This window comes from Diabrotica undecimpunctata, chromosome 1 (genome assembly GCF_040954645.1).
Source record: "Diabrotica undecimpunctata isolate CICGRU chromosome 1, icDiaUnde3, whole genome shotgun sequence".
Classification (NCBI taxonomy): domain Eukaryota; kingdom Metazoa; phylum Arthropoda; class Insecta; order Coleoptera; family Chrysomelidae; genus Diabrotica; species Diabrotica undecimpunctata.
Window position 1 is genome coordinate 152,608,218 of NC_092803.1, and position 17,102 is coordinate 152,625,319.

The window sequence follows — 17,102 nt, forward strand, 5'->3', positions numbered from 1 at the left end:
CATTTCATTTTTCATGTTTATAATTCTGAATCATACGTACGTCATACATTTTTCATAATAGTCATAAGTTAGTAGTTAGTTTACAATTTACTGTAAACCCAATGACGTCAATGTATAAACTCTATAAATAAAAACAGATGGAAGATGACAGTGACAGTTGCTTGTTGATGACATTCAAATGTAAATATTGCTATTGTAATGTAATACTAAATGGAATATTGATTATTAAAACAGAATATAAGCATCAAATAAATTGTATATAATGGTTTATAAGTGAGAATAGTTAAATAGTGAATTAAACATTAAAACCAAACACAATGAGCAACCTGACAGCGGCAGATGCAAGTGCTCTAACACTGGAAATAGGCCCCTTTGAAACTGTTCATAGATGGAAACGAATGCCAGAATGTGACGAATTTGTGGGTGCTAGGTACGTACATAATTTATTTTCACGACAATATTTGGTCAAGTTTATGTTTTTAGGAGAAGTAAACATACTGTGGTAGCATATAAAGATGCCATTTATGTATTTGGTGGAGATAATGGAAAGAGCATGTTAAACGATCTTCTGAGATTTGATGTTAAAGAGAAAAGCTGGGGAAGAGCTTTTGCTACTGGATGTCCTCCAGCTCCGAGGTTGGTACCAGCAAAGATTTGAATTCCATTCAATATACATTTTAATTATTAAATGTATGATGGTTTTGCTAATAAAATGAAATGAAATATTAATAATCTCTAATAATTGTTATTTGTTAGATACCATCACTCTGCTGTAGTCCACAACACATCTATGTTTGTTTTTGGAGGATATACTGGTGATATTCATTCTAACTCTAATCTTACAAACAAAAATGATTTATTTGAATATAAATTTCATTCTGGACAATGGATAGAATGGAAATGGTTTACAGGGCAAACTCCTGTTCCAAGATCAGCTCATGGAGCTGCCATTTTTGATAACAGGCTCTGGATTTTTGCAGGATATGATGGGAATGCCAGATTAAATGATATGTGGACTATACCACTATTTGTAAGTTATACAACTTTATTTCTCTAATAATATTCACTATATAAGTATGTTTGTTTTAATGTCCTAGTTGTTATTATTAGTTAGTATTATCAATTTTTGCTTTTTTGTTAATTTTTATTTTTTAAATTAGGGTGAGGCAAAAAGTTGGGAAGAAGTTGACCAAAAGGGAGAATGTCCGCCAACTTGTTGTAACTTTCCAGTAGCAGTAGCTAGAGACTGCATGTTTGTCTTCAGTGGTCAAAGTGGAGCTAAGATAACCAATTCTCTCTTTCAATTCAGTTTTAAAGAAAAAACGTAAGTACTGTTCTAATTTTTTGTTTTAATGTCCTTATTTTTCCTTATTGTTATTAGATATACTTTTTTCTCATTTTATATTTTTTTACAGTTGGACACGAATATCTACAGAACACATACTGCGAGGAGCTCCAGCTCCACCAGCTCGTCGATATGGTCACACAATGGTGGCATTTGACAGACACTTGTATGTATTTGGGGGAGCAGCTGATTCTACTCTCTCCAATGATCTCCATTGTTTTGATTTAGACTCACAAAAATGGTCTGTTGTTCTACCAGATGTAGAATCATTTGTTCCATCTGGTAGATTGTTCCATGCAGCAGCTGTGGTTGGAGATGCTATGTTTATTTTTGGAGGCACAGTGGATAATAATGTTAGGAGTGGGGAGATGTACAGGTAAAGCTTTAATTTTATGTTATTCTTTGTCTAAGATACTTAGACAACCAATTCATTAAGAATGAATAAAGTAAAATTTACTTGAGGTGTCACAAATTTGTTTGAAAATTTGTCAATAGAATAGTAGTGTGACTAATTCACAAAGATTTCCAGCTTTATTTCTTATAATAGGAAATGGAGGGAGGAGGCATTTGTATTGCACAAATAATACCTCAATATGTTTAAATTCAAAATAAAATGTTTTGAACCCTTATCATATTACTTAAGTATGCTGTTTGATGTTGTAGATTCCAATTTTCAAGTTATCCAAAATGCACCCTACATGAAGATTATGGAAAATTGCTTGAAACAAGGATGTTCTGTGATGTACAATTCATGGTAGGTCCAGAAGAACAAAAAATAACTGGACATGTAGCATTAGTGGCTGCAAGATCTGGTTATTTAAGGAAACTGATTAGGCAAGCAAGAGAAAACCGGGATTTGCATTTAGAAAGGTTATTTGGTAAGTGGTCAAATCAGTAAAAAGATAAACTCTTATGAAATGTTATTGAATTTTGACTACAAAACCTATAGTTTCATTTGCCTAACCATATTTGACTTTGATTCTAAAAAAATAATTATTGTAAAAAAATATAAATAATATGAAAAATTCTGCATTTTAATAATAGTCTCCCCTTATAAATACTGATAGTGTGCCTTTGGGATTATAGTAGAGTAGTCTATCTCTTAGATCTACCATATACAAAGGAAGGTAACAGGACCAGTTTAAATTCTTATTCCTAGACTGCTTGTGTATTGATATAACAACTTCAAAACTTCTAAATTTATAGAAACTATTGACTCATAAAGGTTATCTTGATTCTATTTTTATTGTAATTTAGTATCATATGCACAATAATGGCATATATGCACATAGAATGACACTTTAACACTGATTATATTCTGACATTGCCAGATGTGTCAGTCATATTTGAAGTTCATTTAAATTTAAAATATATTTTTTGTTTTATGTAATGAAAATAGAACTTAAATAAGTTAACATGTATCATTTTATATTAGACAATAATAGTATATTATTTAGGGACCACATAATTACGACTTCTGTTCACAAGGGTGAAGTTACAACAGGGGACACATCACATATTGTCTGCTTCTTCCTTCATCTTACCTTGTTCTAGCCTCACATTACTACTCAAATATATTCAGTTTGTTAGGAAAACACCCAATTTGCAATTCCAAAAGTTTTCAAATTTCTTAAGAGCCTTTGATTATTATTATTATTGATGCTTCTTATTCACAAGCAGAAAAAAAAAGAAATTTCAATTCCTGAATTCTAAGAAAAAGCCATCTTCTCCTGTTTCTTCCTACCTTTCTATCGTCTCATCAATTTACATATGCAGAAAGAATAGTCATCCGTCCAAAGGCCTTAACTTTGCAAGAACTTCCTGAATAATTTTAACTCAAGAAATTGTCTATAATATCGAGGCCACTCTCTGTACAATTTTCAAAATTCGAGACGACCGCATCTGTTTTGATACAAAATCTCTGTACTCTTTGCTAATTCTTTTAAGAATATACGACAATGCTACTATTATTCTTGATAATCCTTCCTATATAACAAAATAAATGACTTCCTTAAGTGAGTTGTTTACTTACAGAAAATATTTTTACACTACAAAACAATAATATGCCCAGACCCAACAAATGATTCAAAGACCTGGACTCATAACAAAAACTAATGAAAACATGTTAGGATATTTCGAAGAAAAAAAAGTACTAAGATGAATCTATGAAGTGGTGAATGACAATGGAGTGTGGAGAAGACCATACAACTTCAAACTTTATAGAATATACCAGGAACCAGATATTGTAAACTACATTAAGATAGGATGTCTGAGGTGGGTAGGACACATAATGTGGATGGAAAAAACTGACTCGGCTAGAAAAAAGCTCATTGGTCAGAGAAAAAGAGGAACCCAGAACAAGGTTGTTTGATAACATCCATGAAGACTGGAAAATATTGGAATATGTGCTTGGCAGAGGAAAGCGATAGATAGGGACGACTAGAGAGAAATTATTGAGAAGTTTAGAACCCGCACATGATTGTAAAGTCAGAATGAGGATGATGATGATTATAATTTTTTTAATTAGATGTGAAAACTATGCGAAATTAATGTAACTAACAAAACGAATATTGAAAATAGATGAAATACTAAGGAGAATATCCGGCACAATTTTATATGATAAAGAAAAAGTGAAAACATTATAAAGCAATGCAAAATAGATCCGGTCAACATATGGGTACAAAAAATAAAACATAGAAATAATAAACATATTGATAAAATTACGCTAAACATAATAGTAAATAGTAAGAATATCCGGAGATGAATCAACAATAGAGTGAAGAGGCATTGGGCAACCTAAAAAAAGCTGGTGTATTTGTTTGGAAAATATCGAAGGTACTTTCTCTATTAAGAAGAATGAAGAAGACTCACTAAATAATACATCCTGTTACAATACCATCAGTTGGGCGCCCACTTTTAAAGTTAAACACGAAATTACTTGTACTATCAAGCAATCCAATCTTCCGGGCTATAAATCTATTGTGTATCAAGTCATTTACTCTTATTGCACCTAACCAGACAAGTCTAAGCCTTGCCTAAGAAAAGGCAAGTATCACTTTTCAATAATGTGTGTTATCACTATGGTTCTGGATGACACTCCATTCGATTTGGCATAGAACTGATCACATTTGGATATCCCTTTGGAGAAAAGTGGCACATTGCTCAATGAAAGTCATTCAAAGCTCTTCACATAGTATTGCATTAGGTATGCTACATCTTATATGCCTTTTGAACAGACTCAATATATGCTCAATAGGATTAAGATCCGGGCTTTAAGCAGGCTAGTCCATTTTTGGAATACCAACCTCTTCAAGATACTGTGTTATTATCGTGCATTAGCAGAAAATCATTGCCAATAACCCCAGCATATGGCATCATATGATGTAGGATCTCAGGTAAGGATATGTGTGCTGTTAGTATGCTTGCCTCAATAAGGCCGAGATCAGTGTGTGCTTAAAAGAAATCCCTGTCTAAAACACTACTGATCCACCACAAAACCAACACGATGTGACCGAGTGCAGGTAGCATAATGTTCCCCAGCCCTTCTATAGACCTTATTTCAATCATCTTTTGCATAAATTGATATTCTACATTCATCTCTAAACAATACTTTTTTCCAATTGTCTATTGTCCAATTGACGAGTTCAGCAGTAAGTAATGGCCCTGTTGCTGGATTGCAAGCTGTGAAACTCTGTTCTTTTAATCTTTGTCTAAGAGTAGAAACTTTGATTGCTGTTCCTTAAGCTTGTCGAAGATGGCCTTGGAGCATTCTAGCAGTTTGAGTCCGGTCTCGCAATATAGTAGTAGTGAGAACATGACCTTCTCTGTTGTCTTCCTTTAGGCACCCGTACCGGGTTGATGAGATCCTGTCGCAGAAATCTTTGAGTTCTCTGCACACTTTAGGTTTGAGGAGAGCACTTGAGAAACATTCAATTGTCTCGCCGCACCCCTTTGACTTGCTCCAGCAATCTGAACAGACTTTTGATATTTTTCCATCGTCATTAAGAAATATATTTCACTGTAAGGAGGCCAGTGTACCACTAAGATATCTCTAAAACTCCTTAGATCACTATAAAAGTTCATACAGTTCCCAAAACGAATCATTTCCACTAAGTTTTGTTTATTATCATCTTATGCTTTAATAGGTTTTGCGAAATTGTTTATTCTCTTTACATGCTCAATTAAGCTTCTCACTACACACATCCATTTAATTTAATTAATAAAACAAATTAAAAGAAACCGGATAAAAAAAAAATATAAAATTTCTTAAATTGTGGGTGGCCTGTTTTCTCTGACGCATAGTATATATATATATATATATATATATATATATATATATATATATATATATATATATATATATATATATATATATATATATATATGTATATATATATATATATATATTCCCGTGCATGGTTTGTAACATCATGAAAATGTCAAAGGTAATTTCCTTTTTAGGCACACCGAAAGTTCCATTTACGGACATTCCTCTATTAGAAGTAAAATTACCAGATGCAGACCCCGAAGCTTTCGAAATGGTACTCAACTATATTTACATGGACTGCATTGACCCAACGAAACAAGCCAGAGAGGATGAAGATCCGTTTTCGAATAGAATTGTGCTCAGAATGATGGACGTTTATAGGTAAGTCAATATTTACACAGAGAACCTTTAAAGTATTCATATATTACCAATATGGTGTAGGAAATATTAGTTTTTGCTTAATAAACAGGAGGCAAATATTAATATTTGCAGGAACAATTTTTGCAGAAACAAAGTCCTCATGTAACACATTAAACTTTATTAATTATTATTTATTATGTAATAAACCTACCTATATGTGTCTTGTAGATCTGATTTAAGCTTTTGACTGCGTTAGATTAGATGTGTTACATTACAAAGATAATTAAAGCCATTAACACCAACAAAAAAATGAATGGTAAAATCGAGAATGGAACTAGTATGTTCCACAAACTGATAGTCAGGGACTGGTCCGAATAGGAAGAAATTTAAGACTAACAGGTATCAGACCACCTGGAAGACCATTTAAAAGATGGCGAGATAACTGGCAGTCAACGTCACAAATACAATTACATCCTACTACAGATATGATAAGAACAGGCCTAAGGCCTAATATAATAAGAAAAAGAAATTTTGTTAACTACTTTATCATTCAAAACAATATATCAAATTATTGTCATAATTTATTTCATAATTATTTATTGTCATAATATCAAATTATTGTAATAATTCCCATCTGGCAACATTGCAATAGTTACTTAATGAATTTAAAGGTACATCAACAGCCACCTCTCCCTCTACATCCATTACTAAACGATCATGAGTTGTTACAATAGCCAAAAACCAGGACACCTAAAAAAAGGAATGTAAGTGACAGAACTACATGATAAAGAAGACTGTCCAATAATTTGAACCAAAAGAACACTGGAGCCGCTCATACTATAATGGGAAACGACTTATTGCCAACTAGGAGACTTAAAACTCCTTATAAAAAGTGCATACTCACTACATTAGCGAGTATGTGCTTTCTCTTAAGTTTTTGCGTTGGATATTGTTGGTAACATAAGATTAAAAAAAAAATAATCCAAATAATGGCAGATTTCTACAGCGTGCCATACAAAAGGCACCCACCAATAATGACGTAACAAATCTTCCAATAGTTCGCAATAAGGGCTCAGAAGACATACGGGTAATTACATCATCAGTAATCAACAAAGCTCGAGGAGAAGAAGACATTAGAATTGAAAATATTAAATCAGGAGAAAAACAATTAATCTACGCTCCCAAAGTCCTATTTAGTAGATGCTTAAGAACTGCGAGAATCCCATTGTCATGGAGCAATACCGTCATAATACTCATGCATAAGAAAGGTGACCCCACAGATCCTAATAACTATCTTCTTATCTCAGTGGTAGTCCTCTCTCCCACCTGTACAGCTTATTCATAAAGATACTACCAAGACGATTATCTTCCAAACTAGATTTCGATCTAGCTAAAGAGCAAGTAGGTTTCAGATCTGGCTATGATACAAACGACCACTTTTTTTTTGGGAGGTGGAATCTTCTAAAAGACCGTCTGGGATCGGGTGTCAGCCCTTTACCCAGGTGTGTCGGATTCAATTTCTCACGCTTCACCGCGCGATGAGACCGCCTACCGACTAAACCACCCCCTCTTTCTCCGACCGACGGGCCCGGAACACAAACGACCACTTACTAGTTATAAAAACACCTTGAGAAAAAACAGTGGAATACAAAAAAACCAACTGGTCTTAATATTTGTGGACTACGAGAAAGCTTTGATTCGGTTAACCAAGACAAAATAAATGCTGTGATAGAGGATAAATACAGGGATTGCCAAAAGAAGTGGGGCGAACAAATATTTCGCCAAATTTAAATCGGATATAAAACTGAAAAATACGGGTTCAATATTTTTTAAAAATCTATCGAATAACATCAAACATGACACCCCCGAAGGTGGGGCTGGGAATATCTAACTTTAAAATCTTAAATAGGAATCCTATTTTTTATTGCAAATTTGGATTCTTTATGCAAAAATAAGTAACTTTTATTCGAGACATTTTTTCGAATTGTTGATGAATGGCCTACGAAAATTATGTAAACGGTCTAATACCTCGATTATGCTACTGCTAAATGGAAAACCACGTATTTAATATTTGGACTTTTTTGAAATTTTAAATAGAAACTCCATTTTTTACTCTGCAAAAAATTCGTAACTGTATTCAATACCGTAAAATTTAGTTTGCACACTTATGATCTGTACTTGCTTTTCTGCAATTATAACGCCATCTATCGCGAAACTAAAAAATTCAGATATCACTTTTTTACTTTTTCACGCAAAATCCGAATCTGCAATAAAAATGAGGTTTGCCAGTTATCCAGTGGGGTGTCATTCGATAAATTTTTGAAAAATAATAAAAAATCACGTGTTTTTTGGTTTTTTATCTAGCAGTGTATTTCTCGGGATATTATATCGTTTCCATAATTTCCCTAGGGTATTAGAATAATTCATTTTTCAGATTAAAGCGCCATCTATCAAAATTAAAAAAAATGTCTCGTAAAAATGACCTTTTTTGCCCAAGGAATCCAAATCTGCAATAAAAAATTGGGTTCCTATTTAAGATTTCAAAGTTGTCCCACCCCCAAAGGGTGGAGTGGAAGGTCATGGTTGGTGTTATTCGATCGATTTTTGTAAAATATTGAATACATGTTTTTTGATACAATGTAAATTTTGCGAAATATTCGAGCGTCCCGCTTCTTTTGGCACACCCTACGCGAGGTATAGCAAATACATCCTAACTGTTTATAACACTGCTGGAATATGTTTAAAGGTAAAGGCTAAAACCACAATTCAGAAGATGCAGCCACAGGAGGGAGGGCGATAACATTTCTCATACTTAGATCTTTGGGACGTACTTTTCTGATAGTCTGAATTACCTAAAACCAAAGATTCTTAAATTCCTGTAGGCATAGAATAATGGTTTCGATACTAAGAATTAGAGAACTTTAAAAAAATGTCGACAAAGACCCTACGATAGAAATGACCCTCTCATTGGATCCTAAAGTCGAAAAGGCTTTAAATAAAGATGGCAATATGATCAATTACAAATTTGGCTACGTAACAATTTTACCACAAAAACAAAGGGCACCAGCAAAGGATCAAAAATAATGAGACTTGCAAGGATTACAATGGATCAAAGAACGATTCCAAGAATCCGCAAAAAAAGGTTTCCGTAAAACCTACTAGGTTTCTGTAACTGAATGTACATCACTCAAAAGCTGCATGTAGCTTGTTTAGTAGGAGCTTCAGAAAAACCTAACTGATGTAAAAAACCTAATCATATGGGGCAACAAAAAGAACAGACATCTTAATATTAGATGTCACGCAAATTCCCATAATTCTGTATGGAGCAGCACAGACCTAAACAAACGAGGTGTGCCCCTATTAGAATGTTTGTCTCCTTGTAACATAGACATTGTTAACAAAGGTAACAAACTTTCTGCAATGTATCAATTTATCAATAATAATAAATTTAGTTGTTTTACTGCATATGAGGTCTGAATATTGGACCACAGAATACTCCGTTTCGAGGTTGAGGCGGAGCGTGAGCAAGTCCAGTCCTATCGTATGCCGAAATAGACTGTCTGGTGTTAATTCATATAAGAACAAATTAAGGTCAGATTATTGACCGGTCGTTGATTGTGCAATGAAAACTGCAGAGGAACACTGAAATAGCTCAGGAAAAAGGGAAATGAAAACAGAAAGGGGAGGCATATGTCCAATTGTGGACGAATAAAGGGTTCTAGATAGATAAATAGAATAAATACGAGACTTAGAAACAGAAGAAAAATCATTGCAATATGTACTGAGGTACAGGGTGTTAAATACTTTATCAAACGATCTGCTGTGCTCTTTAATTCACATGCTTGGTTTTATTTATTTGCCTGACTTGACTTCATCTTTTAGGTTGGCAGTACAATTCAACATGGCACGATTAGAACATCTTTGTGTTCAGTACCTAAATGCAACGATATGTTTAAAGAACGTATTGGTAGCATTACATAACGCAGATCAACTTCAGTTAGACTTCATCAAAGAGTATTGTTTGCGATTTATCGTAAAAGAAAGTAATTACAACCAAATAGTCATGAGTTCAGAATTCGAGTCTCTAGAAAGAAGTCTGATGGTGGAAATTATAAGAAGGAAACAAATGCCTCAGTATAAGGTACGTAAAACGTTTCAAAATATATTTGTTTTGTTTTAAATAGTAAATATCCATATGATATCTTGATATATTAGTTTACAATATATTTGTTCCAGCCTAACAACGACACTCAGTTCGATACCGCTGGTGGTTCCCTAGAACAAGATATGGCGATGTTTTTGAGGGTGACGGGTAAAGAATTCTGTGATATAGATCTGAATTTGGACGGTAACCTCATCTCTGCTCACAAAACAATTTTGGCTGCACGCTGTGGATACTTCGAGGCTATGTTCAGATCGTTTATGCCTGCAGATAGCAAAGTAAATGTAAGTCTCTTAATGTGATAAATAAATAGTTCACCTAGAACTATGTATTTAAAAATCTAAATTAAAATTTCATGATGAATTGATAAGTAACTCAAATAATAAAAATAAAACTGTGTGGAATGTTGTTAACAAGGTGATTGGCAAGAAGTATATCCAATAAAATATAACATTAACTATAGATGGTGAGTACTGATGCCAAGCAGTTGTCTGAAGTTCTTGTGATTATTTTGCTACAGGCTCATAACGAGCTGTAATGCCACTGATGATGATGACACTGTTTCGGTCAGAGTGCCTTTCTCAAGTGATCTATTTTTGGTATGTGTTTACACTTTATAGTCTTTAACTGAATAAGTTCAGGAGGAAAGAACTGTTTATCTCAAGTTGGACATTCAGAATTATTACTGTATTTTTTAATTTGTAAAACGATAATTAAAAAAATTGCTTATGAAGTATTAGGAACAGAGAACAACGACAAAAAACACCACGAACCACCATGGATGTCAGAAAACGTAAAATAAATGATACAAGAAAAAAACAGAAATGGCTAACAAATAAAACATCTAGCAATAGAGTAACATATCAAAGGAAAAACGGAGAAGTACGCAATCAAATAAAAGAAACAAAAAACAATTTCTGGGAACAAAAATGTCTTTAAGTTGAAAATTTAATTGGTGGTTATCAGACTACGGAAGTATGGAGAACTATCACTAATCTAAAGAAAAACACCCATAAGACCTTAAGCAACTTAGTTCTTATAGAAAAGTGGGAAAATCACTATAAAAATTTACTCCACGAGTCCAGATTGGAATATATGGGAGAGAAATACAGTATGGAGAGACAAACAAATAGTAACATTAATTCTACTAATAACGAGGTCCGTACTGCATTAATTAAAATGAAAAACGGGCGATCTGCAGGACCTGGCAATATAGCTGTAGGCAATATAGCTGTAGAGTTACTTAAAGCAGGAGGTCCACTCCTAATAGAACGAATAACTTTTCTAATGAATCAATGCTGCCAACAAATTAAAGTACCATCTGAATGGAAAACCGCTCACCAAGTGTCCATCTTTAAAAAGGGTAATCGAAAAGGTCCTAACTGCTACAGAGGATTAAGTGTCCTACCTACTTTCGGGAGATTGTTTGGAAAGATAATAAATGAAAAAATACAAGATGATGTAGGACATCTAATTAGCGAAGACCAAAGTGGATTTACGCCTGGTAGATCTTGCACTGATAACTTGTTTATACTCCAACAATTAATAGAAATTGATATAAGGTTGAATGCTCGAATAAATGAACTTTGAAAAATTAAAGGCAAATATCGAGCACAATTTTAATAATCAAATCTTGCCCAAATCAAAGTACTTTCGCTTTCTACAGCATCATCAGGGGCATTTCGTCAAATTTGGGCTATCCAGCAGAATGTGATAAACATGAATAAAAATTATTCTACGCTACATTGAAAGTACTTGGGCAAGATTTGATTATTAAAATTGTGCTCGATATTTGCCTTTAATTTTTTAAAGTTTAATTAATAGAAAAAAGAATAGCGGTTGGTACCGAAGTACATCTAGCCTTCATCGACCTAGAAAAGGCGTATGATACAGTTCCAAAAACTTAAATTGTGGCAAGCTTTACAACAACTCGGCATTAGTCAATACCTTTTAGGAATAATCACAGAAGTATACAGGGATAACACTACTTACCTAAAAATCGGAAATAGACTATCAGAGCCAATAAAAGTAACTAAAGGACTAAGACAAGGATGCAGTATGTCACCCTTACTGTTTAATTTATATATTGAGGCAGCCCTCCAAAATTGGAAAAACCACTGCCAGGGAATGGGAATCCCCATAGGAAATGACGTACTGTTCTCCCTAAACTTTGCGGATGACCAAGTCGTCCTAGCTTAAGATTCTTATGATCTAGAATTTATGATAAAGCGTCTATACAGAGAATATGTAAAATGGGGGTTACAAGTCAGCATGAAGAAAACAGAATATTTAGTTACCAATTCAGATGCAAGATTTGAAATGTTATTCTGAAGTGTTTGAAGTGATGTACTTTTTGGTTTGTTTAAAGAGTATTTAGAGAATGATTCTCTGTCCTGCTCTCACCCACTATGTAGCTCCTTTAAATTAAAAAAAAAATTAAACTGTTTGCCCTTTGTCTAGTGTTGTGTAAATGTATTATTTAATGTTTATGACATTCTTAAAAGTGGCTGGATAGCCTATAATTTTGACGAAAAGCTTCCGAAGATGCTCTGAGATCGAAAGTACTTGGGCAAGATTTAATAAAAAATTGTACTCGATATCTGCCTTTTATTTAATTAAAGTTTAAATATATATATATATATATATATATATATATATATATATATATATATATATATATATATATATATATATAAATTTCAAATTAGATATTAATATCAGCCCAATATAAGCGTATAGCCATTTACAAAAACAAACATTTTAATACAAACATCCGATCGAGATATTTTTTACCGACAGCAATGTATATATAGACAAAATTACCCTTGAAATAATAATAATAGATAACATTGAATATATTATTTTTTTATAATTACAATACTGCTGACCTAATAATCACTTGGGAAATAAATTGCTAATTTTTAGATACAAATCGGAGAAATGATTCCATCAAAGGAATCATTCGACTCCCTCCTACGATATATATATTATGGAGACGTCAACATGCCACCTGAAGATTCTCTCTATCTCTTCTCTGCACCTTTCTTCTACGGTTTTACCAACAATCGCCTTCAAGCGTTTTGTAAACAGAATCTCGAAATGAATGTCACTTTTGAGAACGTCATTCAAATTTTGGAAGCTGCGGATAAAATGCAAGCTACGGACATGAAGAAATACGCTTTGGATTTGATTGTTCACCATTTTACCAAGGTAAGCGATGTTTAATAATAAATCAGACATTCTCCACTGCAATTGCATCTAAATTACTTATTTCCCGTAAGAAATAATTAGTTTTTCTTCTACTGTTAATTCGAACCCCACATTTTAGTATGTAGTATAGGAACTTGTTGAAAAAATATTTTCAATATTATTATTGATTTTTTCAATGTCACTATCCATCATCTTAGAAATTTTGGAAGCGCTCAATCTAATCAAAAACACACATCTGCAGAAACTTGTGTTATATTAAATTTGGTGCTTCGTCAAACATGACCTTTGGCACGGAACAGCTGATATACATTACGGATTATATTTTAAATTTTATTATAAAATTAATTTCTTTAAGAAATTGTAATATATTTATAATTTGCTGGCATTGTTTAAAATTACGTTTAGTTGGGGTTTCAAGTTGTATCTTCGAGTAATGATGTTGTACTGCTAATAATCCATTAGTATATGATTAAGGTGAGTGCAAAATTACAACTCGGGCGGGTTGGACATTCTTCGGAGGACATCAAATATACATGTGACAATCTTTTGTGACCAATTCACAATTTCTGATTATAGATACTTCGAATCGAGTTAGATCGTGAGAGTTGTTGTTCCAGATAGTTTGCCAGGATATTTGAATTGACTTTTATTATATTAATTAACAATAGCTTTAAGATTTTTGTTAAACTGGATGCTTGTCAAAGAGTTAATTTCGGAGGTAGCTTCTTTAATACGAGGCGTGTTTTTTAAGTAAGTACCGTTTTGGAATTAAAAAAAGACGTGCAAAGATATGGCAATAATTTTATTTTTACATGAAAGCCTGTACCTTAATCTACTTTTCTACATAATTTCCGTGAATATTGAGGCACATGTCATAACGTGGCACTAGTTTTTGAATACCCTGGTGTTTCTTTAAGTGCTAGTATAGCTAAGTACTTCAAAGTTCACTGAAGATGGACTGATAAGTCCGAAAACGTTCGTTCTGAACAAAAAATCAACTATTGTAGTCCATTTGGATTTTTGATTTAATTCTTTAACGTGGAATAATTCGTCTACAGTCATGTTTGTCCAGTCTCGAATATTTCGCAGCCATAACTTCCTCTTTCTACCTATTCCCTTTTTGCCATCGACTCTACCCTGCTTGATGGCCTACAGAAGACTATATTTATCATTCCTCAGTATGTGTCCTAGGTATGCAGTCTTGCGTACTTTTATTATTCTCAACAATTTTTTGTCTCGACCCATCCTTCTCAGCACTTCCTCATTGGTGACCCTGGCAGTCCATGGAATTCTCAACATTCTCCGGTATATCCAAAGTTCAAAGGCTTCAAGCTTATTAACTATTTTCATTCATTTTAACGTCCATGTTTCTACCCCGTACAATAGTTGGGACCAGACGTAACATTCAACAAACCTCAGTCTCAACGCAGTATTCAGATTTTTGTCACAGAACAATTGTTTGAATTTTAAGAACGCTGCCCTTGCCATTTCTATTCGTACCCGGATCTCTTGGTCTGGATCTAATTCTGTGTTGATGTAAGCTCCCAGATATTTATATTTTGTCACTCTCTCTATTTGCTGTCCACCACGAGTTAGTTGTTCATTATTTATTGGACTCCTTGATACTATCATAAATTTGATTTTATCTGTGTTGAGGTAAAGTCCCATTTGAATGCATTCACTATTTATTGCATTTAGTAAAGTTTGTAGATCTTCTATACTCTCAGCCATAATTACTGTGTCATCTACAAATCTCATGTGTTTACGATTTCTCCAATTCTTATTCCCTCTTTTCTTTCCCATAAAGCTTTTCTGAATATTACCTCTGAGTACACGTTGAAAAGCGTCGGAGACAAGACGCATCCTTGCGTAACCGCTCTCGCAATCGGTATATTATTTGTTTCTATATCGTTCACTTGTACTACTGCTTTCTGGTTCCAGTATATAGCCTTAATAAACTCATGTCTTTTTTGTCTAAATTGATGTTTTTTAATTCATCTATTAACTTCATATGCTGCACTCGGTCAAAGGCCTTCCTAAAGTCTATGAAGCATACATATGCACTCTTGTTATATTCCCGATATTTCTGCAAGAGTACCGTCAACGCAAATAATGCCTCTCTTGTACCCATGCCTCCTCTGAAGCCAAACTGCGTTTGAACTATCTGCTCATCACATTTCTTATAAATTCCGTTTTGAACAATTCTTTAATTGTATATACCAATTACAACAGAAGTTTTCACTTCGGTGTAAAAGTTTTTTAACTACTATGGTATACAGCCAACTCCAAGGCACTATCCCTTTTTAAGCTAAATGCATATCTTACATCAAACGAGTTTTTTGTATATTGAATCCAAGAAGGTTTCCTTTATAACTAAAATACTATTTTTACTGTTAATGAACTACAATTTCAGTATAAAATAAGTTTATTTTGACGCTTCGATTTTTACTTCCGAAATTGTTCTCAATCGTTTCGGAAAACAAACTTGTATTTTGAGAACGATTTCCAAAGTGGAAATGGAAGTGTCAAACTAAACCTATTTTTAACTGAAATTGTGGTTAGTTCCTGTTGTACTTTATTCTAAACTTAACGGAGAATGGTATTCATTGTTAGGGATGAAGTCTAGTTTTACCAATGAAATTTTTTCGATGTCTTATATTATATATTTAACTTTTGCGTTGACTTTCTTGTATAGGAAAAGATTTTCAGGAATATTCTTTGGGAATAGTTTTTTAAGAGTGATTTTGGATTGTTTGGTTGGAACATCAAACTGTTTTACCTACATTCTTGTCTTGTCTGCAGCTAAAACGACGGAATAAGTTATCATTTTAAAGGCATTGGTTACGTTACATTATAATAATTAAAGTAGAAAACGTATTTTCAGTTTATACCGTATAATTTGACAATTTAGCGATTCCTAGGTTCCAAAAACAGCTGGTAATACTTGGCTCTAGCATTAGAAATTAGAATGGTGTAGTAGTTGCTGTAATGCATATCATATACGTAGTTTTCCCTGGGAGCAACAATTTCGGTATTTTGAGCCACCAATTTTTGTTTACTATTATTTTATTTTTCAGGTGGCAAAACTTCCAAGACTGCGCATGCTCAGCAAAGAATTAATCTTAGATATTCTGGAAGTACTCGCCGAGAGCATGGAGTCCAATATGCGTAACGACGTGTCCAATGGACTGCTCAACCTGGATCCGTGATTAGCAACAAATCTAAGAGAGATGAGCCTAACTCTACGGGGAGTGTCTATTATTTTATTTACTGTGATTTCCGCTATCATCGATAGAAATTTGTTGAATAAACTCGAATACGAAGAAGAAGACTGATCTGTGACCTGGACTAGATTTTATAAGGAGTTTATTCAGAAAGAGTTATATAAGAATACTAAATGTACATTAACAGTAAAATAATTGTCGTTTTACGTCAGTCAATGACATTCGAAGTAAAGGTGATGACAAAAATTTCAACAAAGTTTTTCTCTAAAGTTTCTCAAAACCTAAAAATGAGCACCTAGTAATCTTGTTAGCTATAAAGTAATATATTTATAGTGTGAAATTTGATCACATGGTCCCCGCAGTATTTATTAACTTTATCTTAATTGTATTTTCAAATATCTCTTATTTTTTAAGAACGAAAAATAAATATTTAATAAACGCTTTTTATTTTAAGACTGATTAAATGGCAAAAAATGACAGTTGATTACCCACACCTTTTAAGATAACTAGCTTAAAACGTTGATATACTCGGTT

At 33.3% G+C, this 17,102-nt stretch overlaps 1 protein-coding gene across 1 annotated transcript; it reads left to right on the forward strand.

The window, feature by feature from the left end:
* The first annotated feature begins 174 nt into the window (after positions 1-174).
* Positions 175-17,009, forward strand: Lztr1 (Leucine zipper like transcription regulator 1). The gene is made up of 11 exons (XM_072520254.1): positions 175-430; positions 484-636; positions 757-1,030; positions 1,161-1,324; positions 1,416-1,721; positions 2,009-2,223; positions 5,807-5,993; positions 9,855-10,113; positions 10,209-10,418; positions 13,060-13,344; positions 16,422-17,009. The coding sequence occupies exons 1-11, from the start codon at positions 318-320 to the stop codon at positions 16,551-16,553; spliced, it is 2,298 nt and encodes a 765-aa protein (XP_072376355.1). The 5' UTR covers positions 175-317; the 3' UTR covers positions 16,554-17,009.
* Positions 17,010-17,102: the final 93 nt, after the last annotated feature.

Coding starts and splice junctions, on each gene's coding strand:
- Lztr1 (XM_072520254.1), top strand. CDS start 318: ATGAGCAACCTGACAGCGGCAGATGCAAGTGCTCTAACACTGGAAATA. Junction 1,031..1,160: donor TGTGGACTATACCACTATTT/GTAAGTTATACA, acceptor TTTTTAAATTAG/GGTGAGGCAAAAAGTTGGGA. Junction 13,345..16,421: donor TTGTTCACCATTTTACCAAG/GTAAGCGATGTT, acceptor TTTATTTTTCAG/GTGGCAAAACTTCCAAGACT.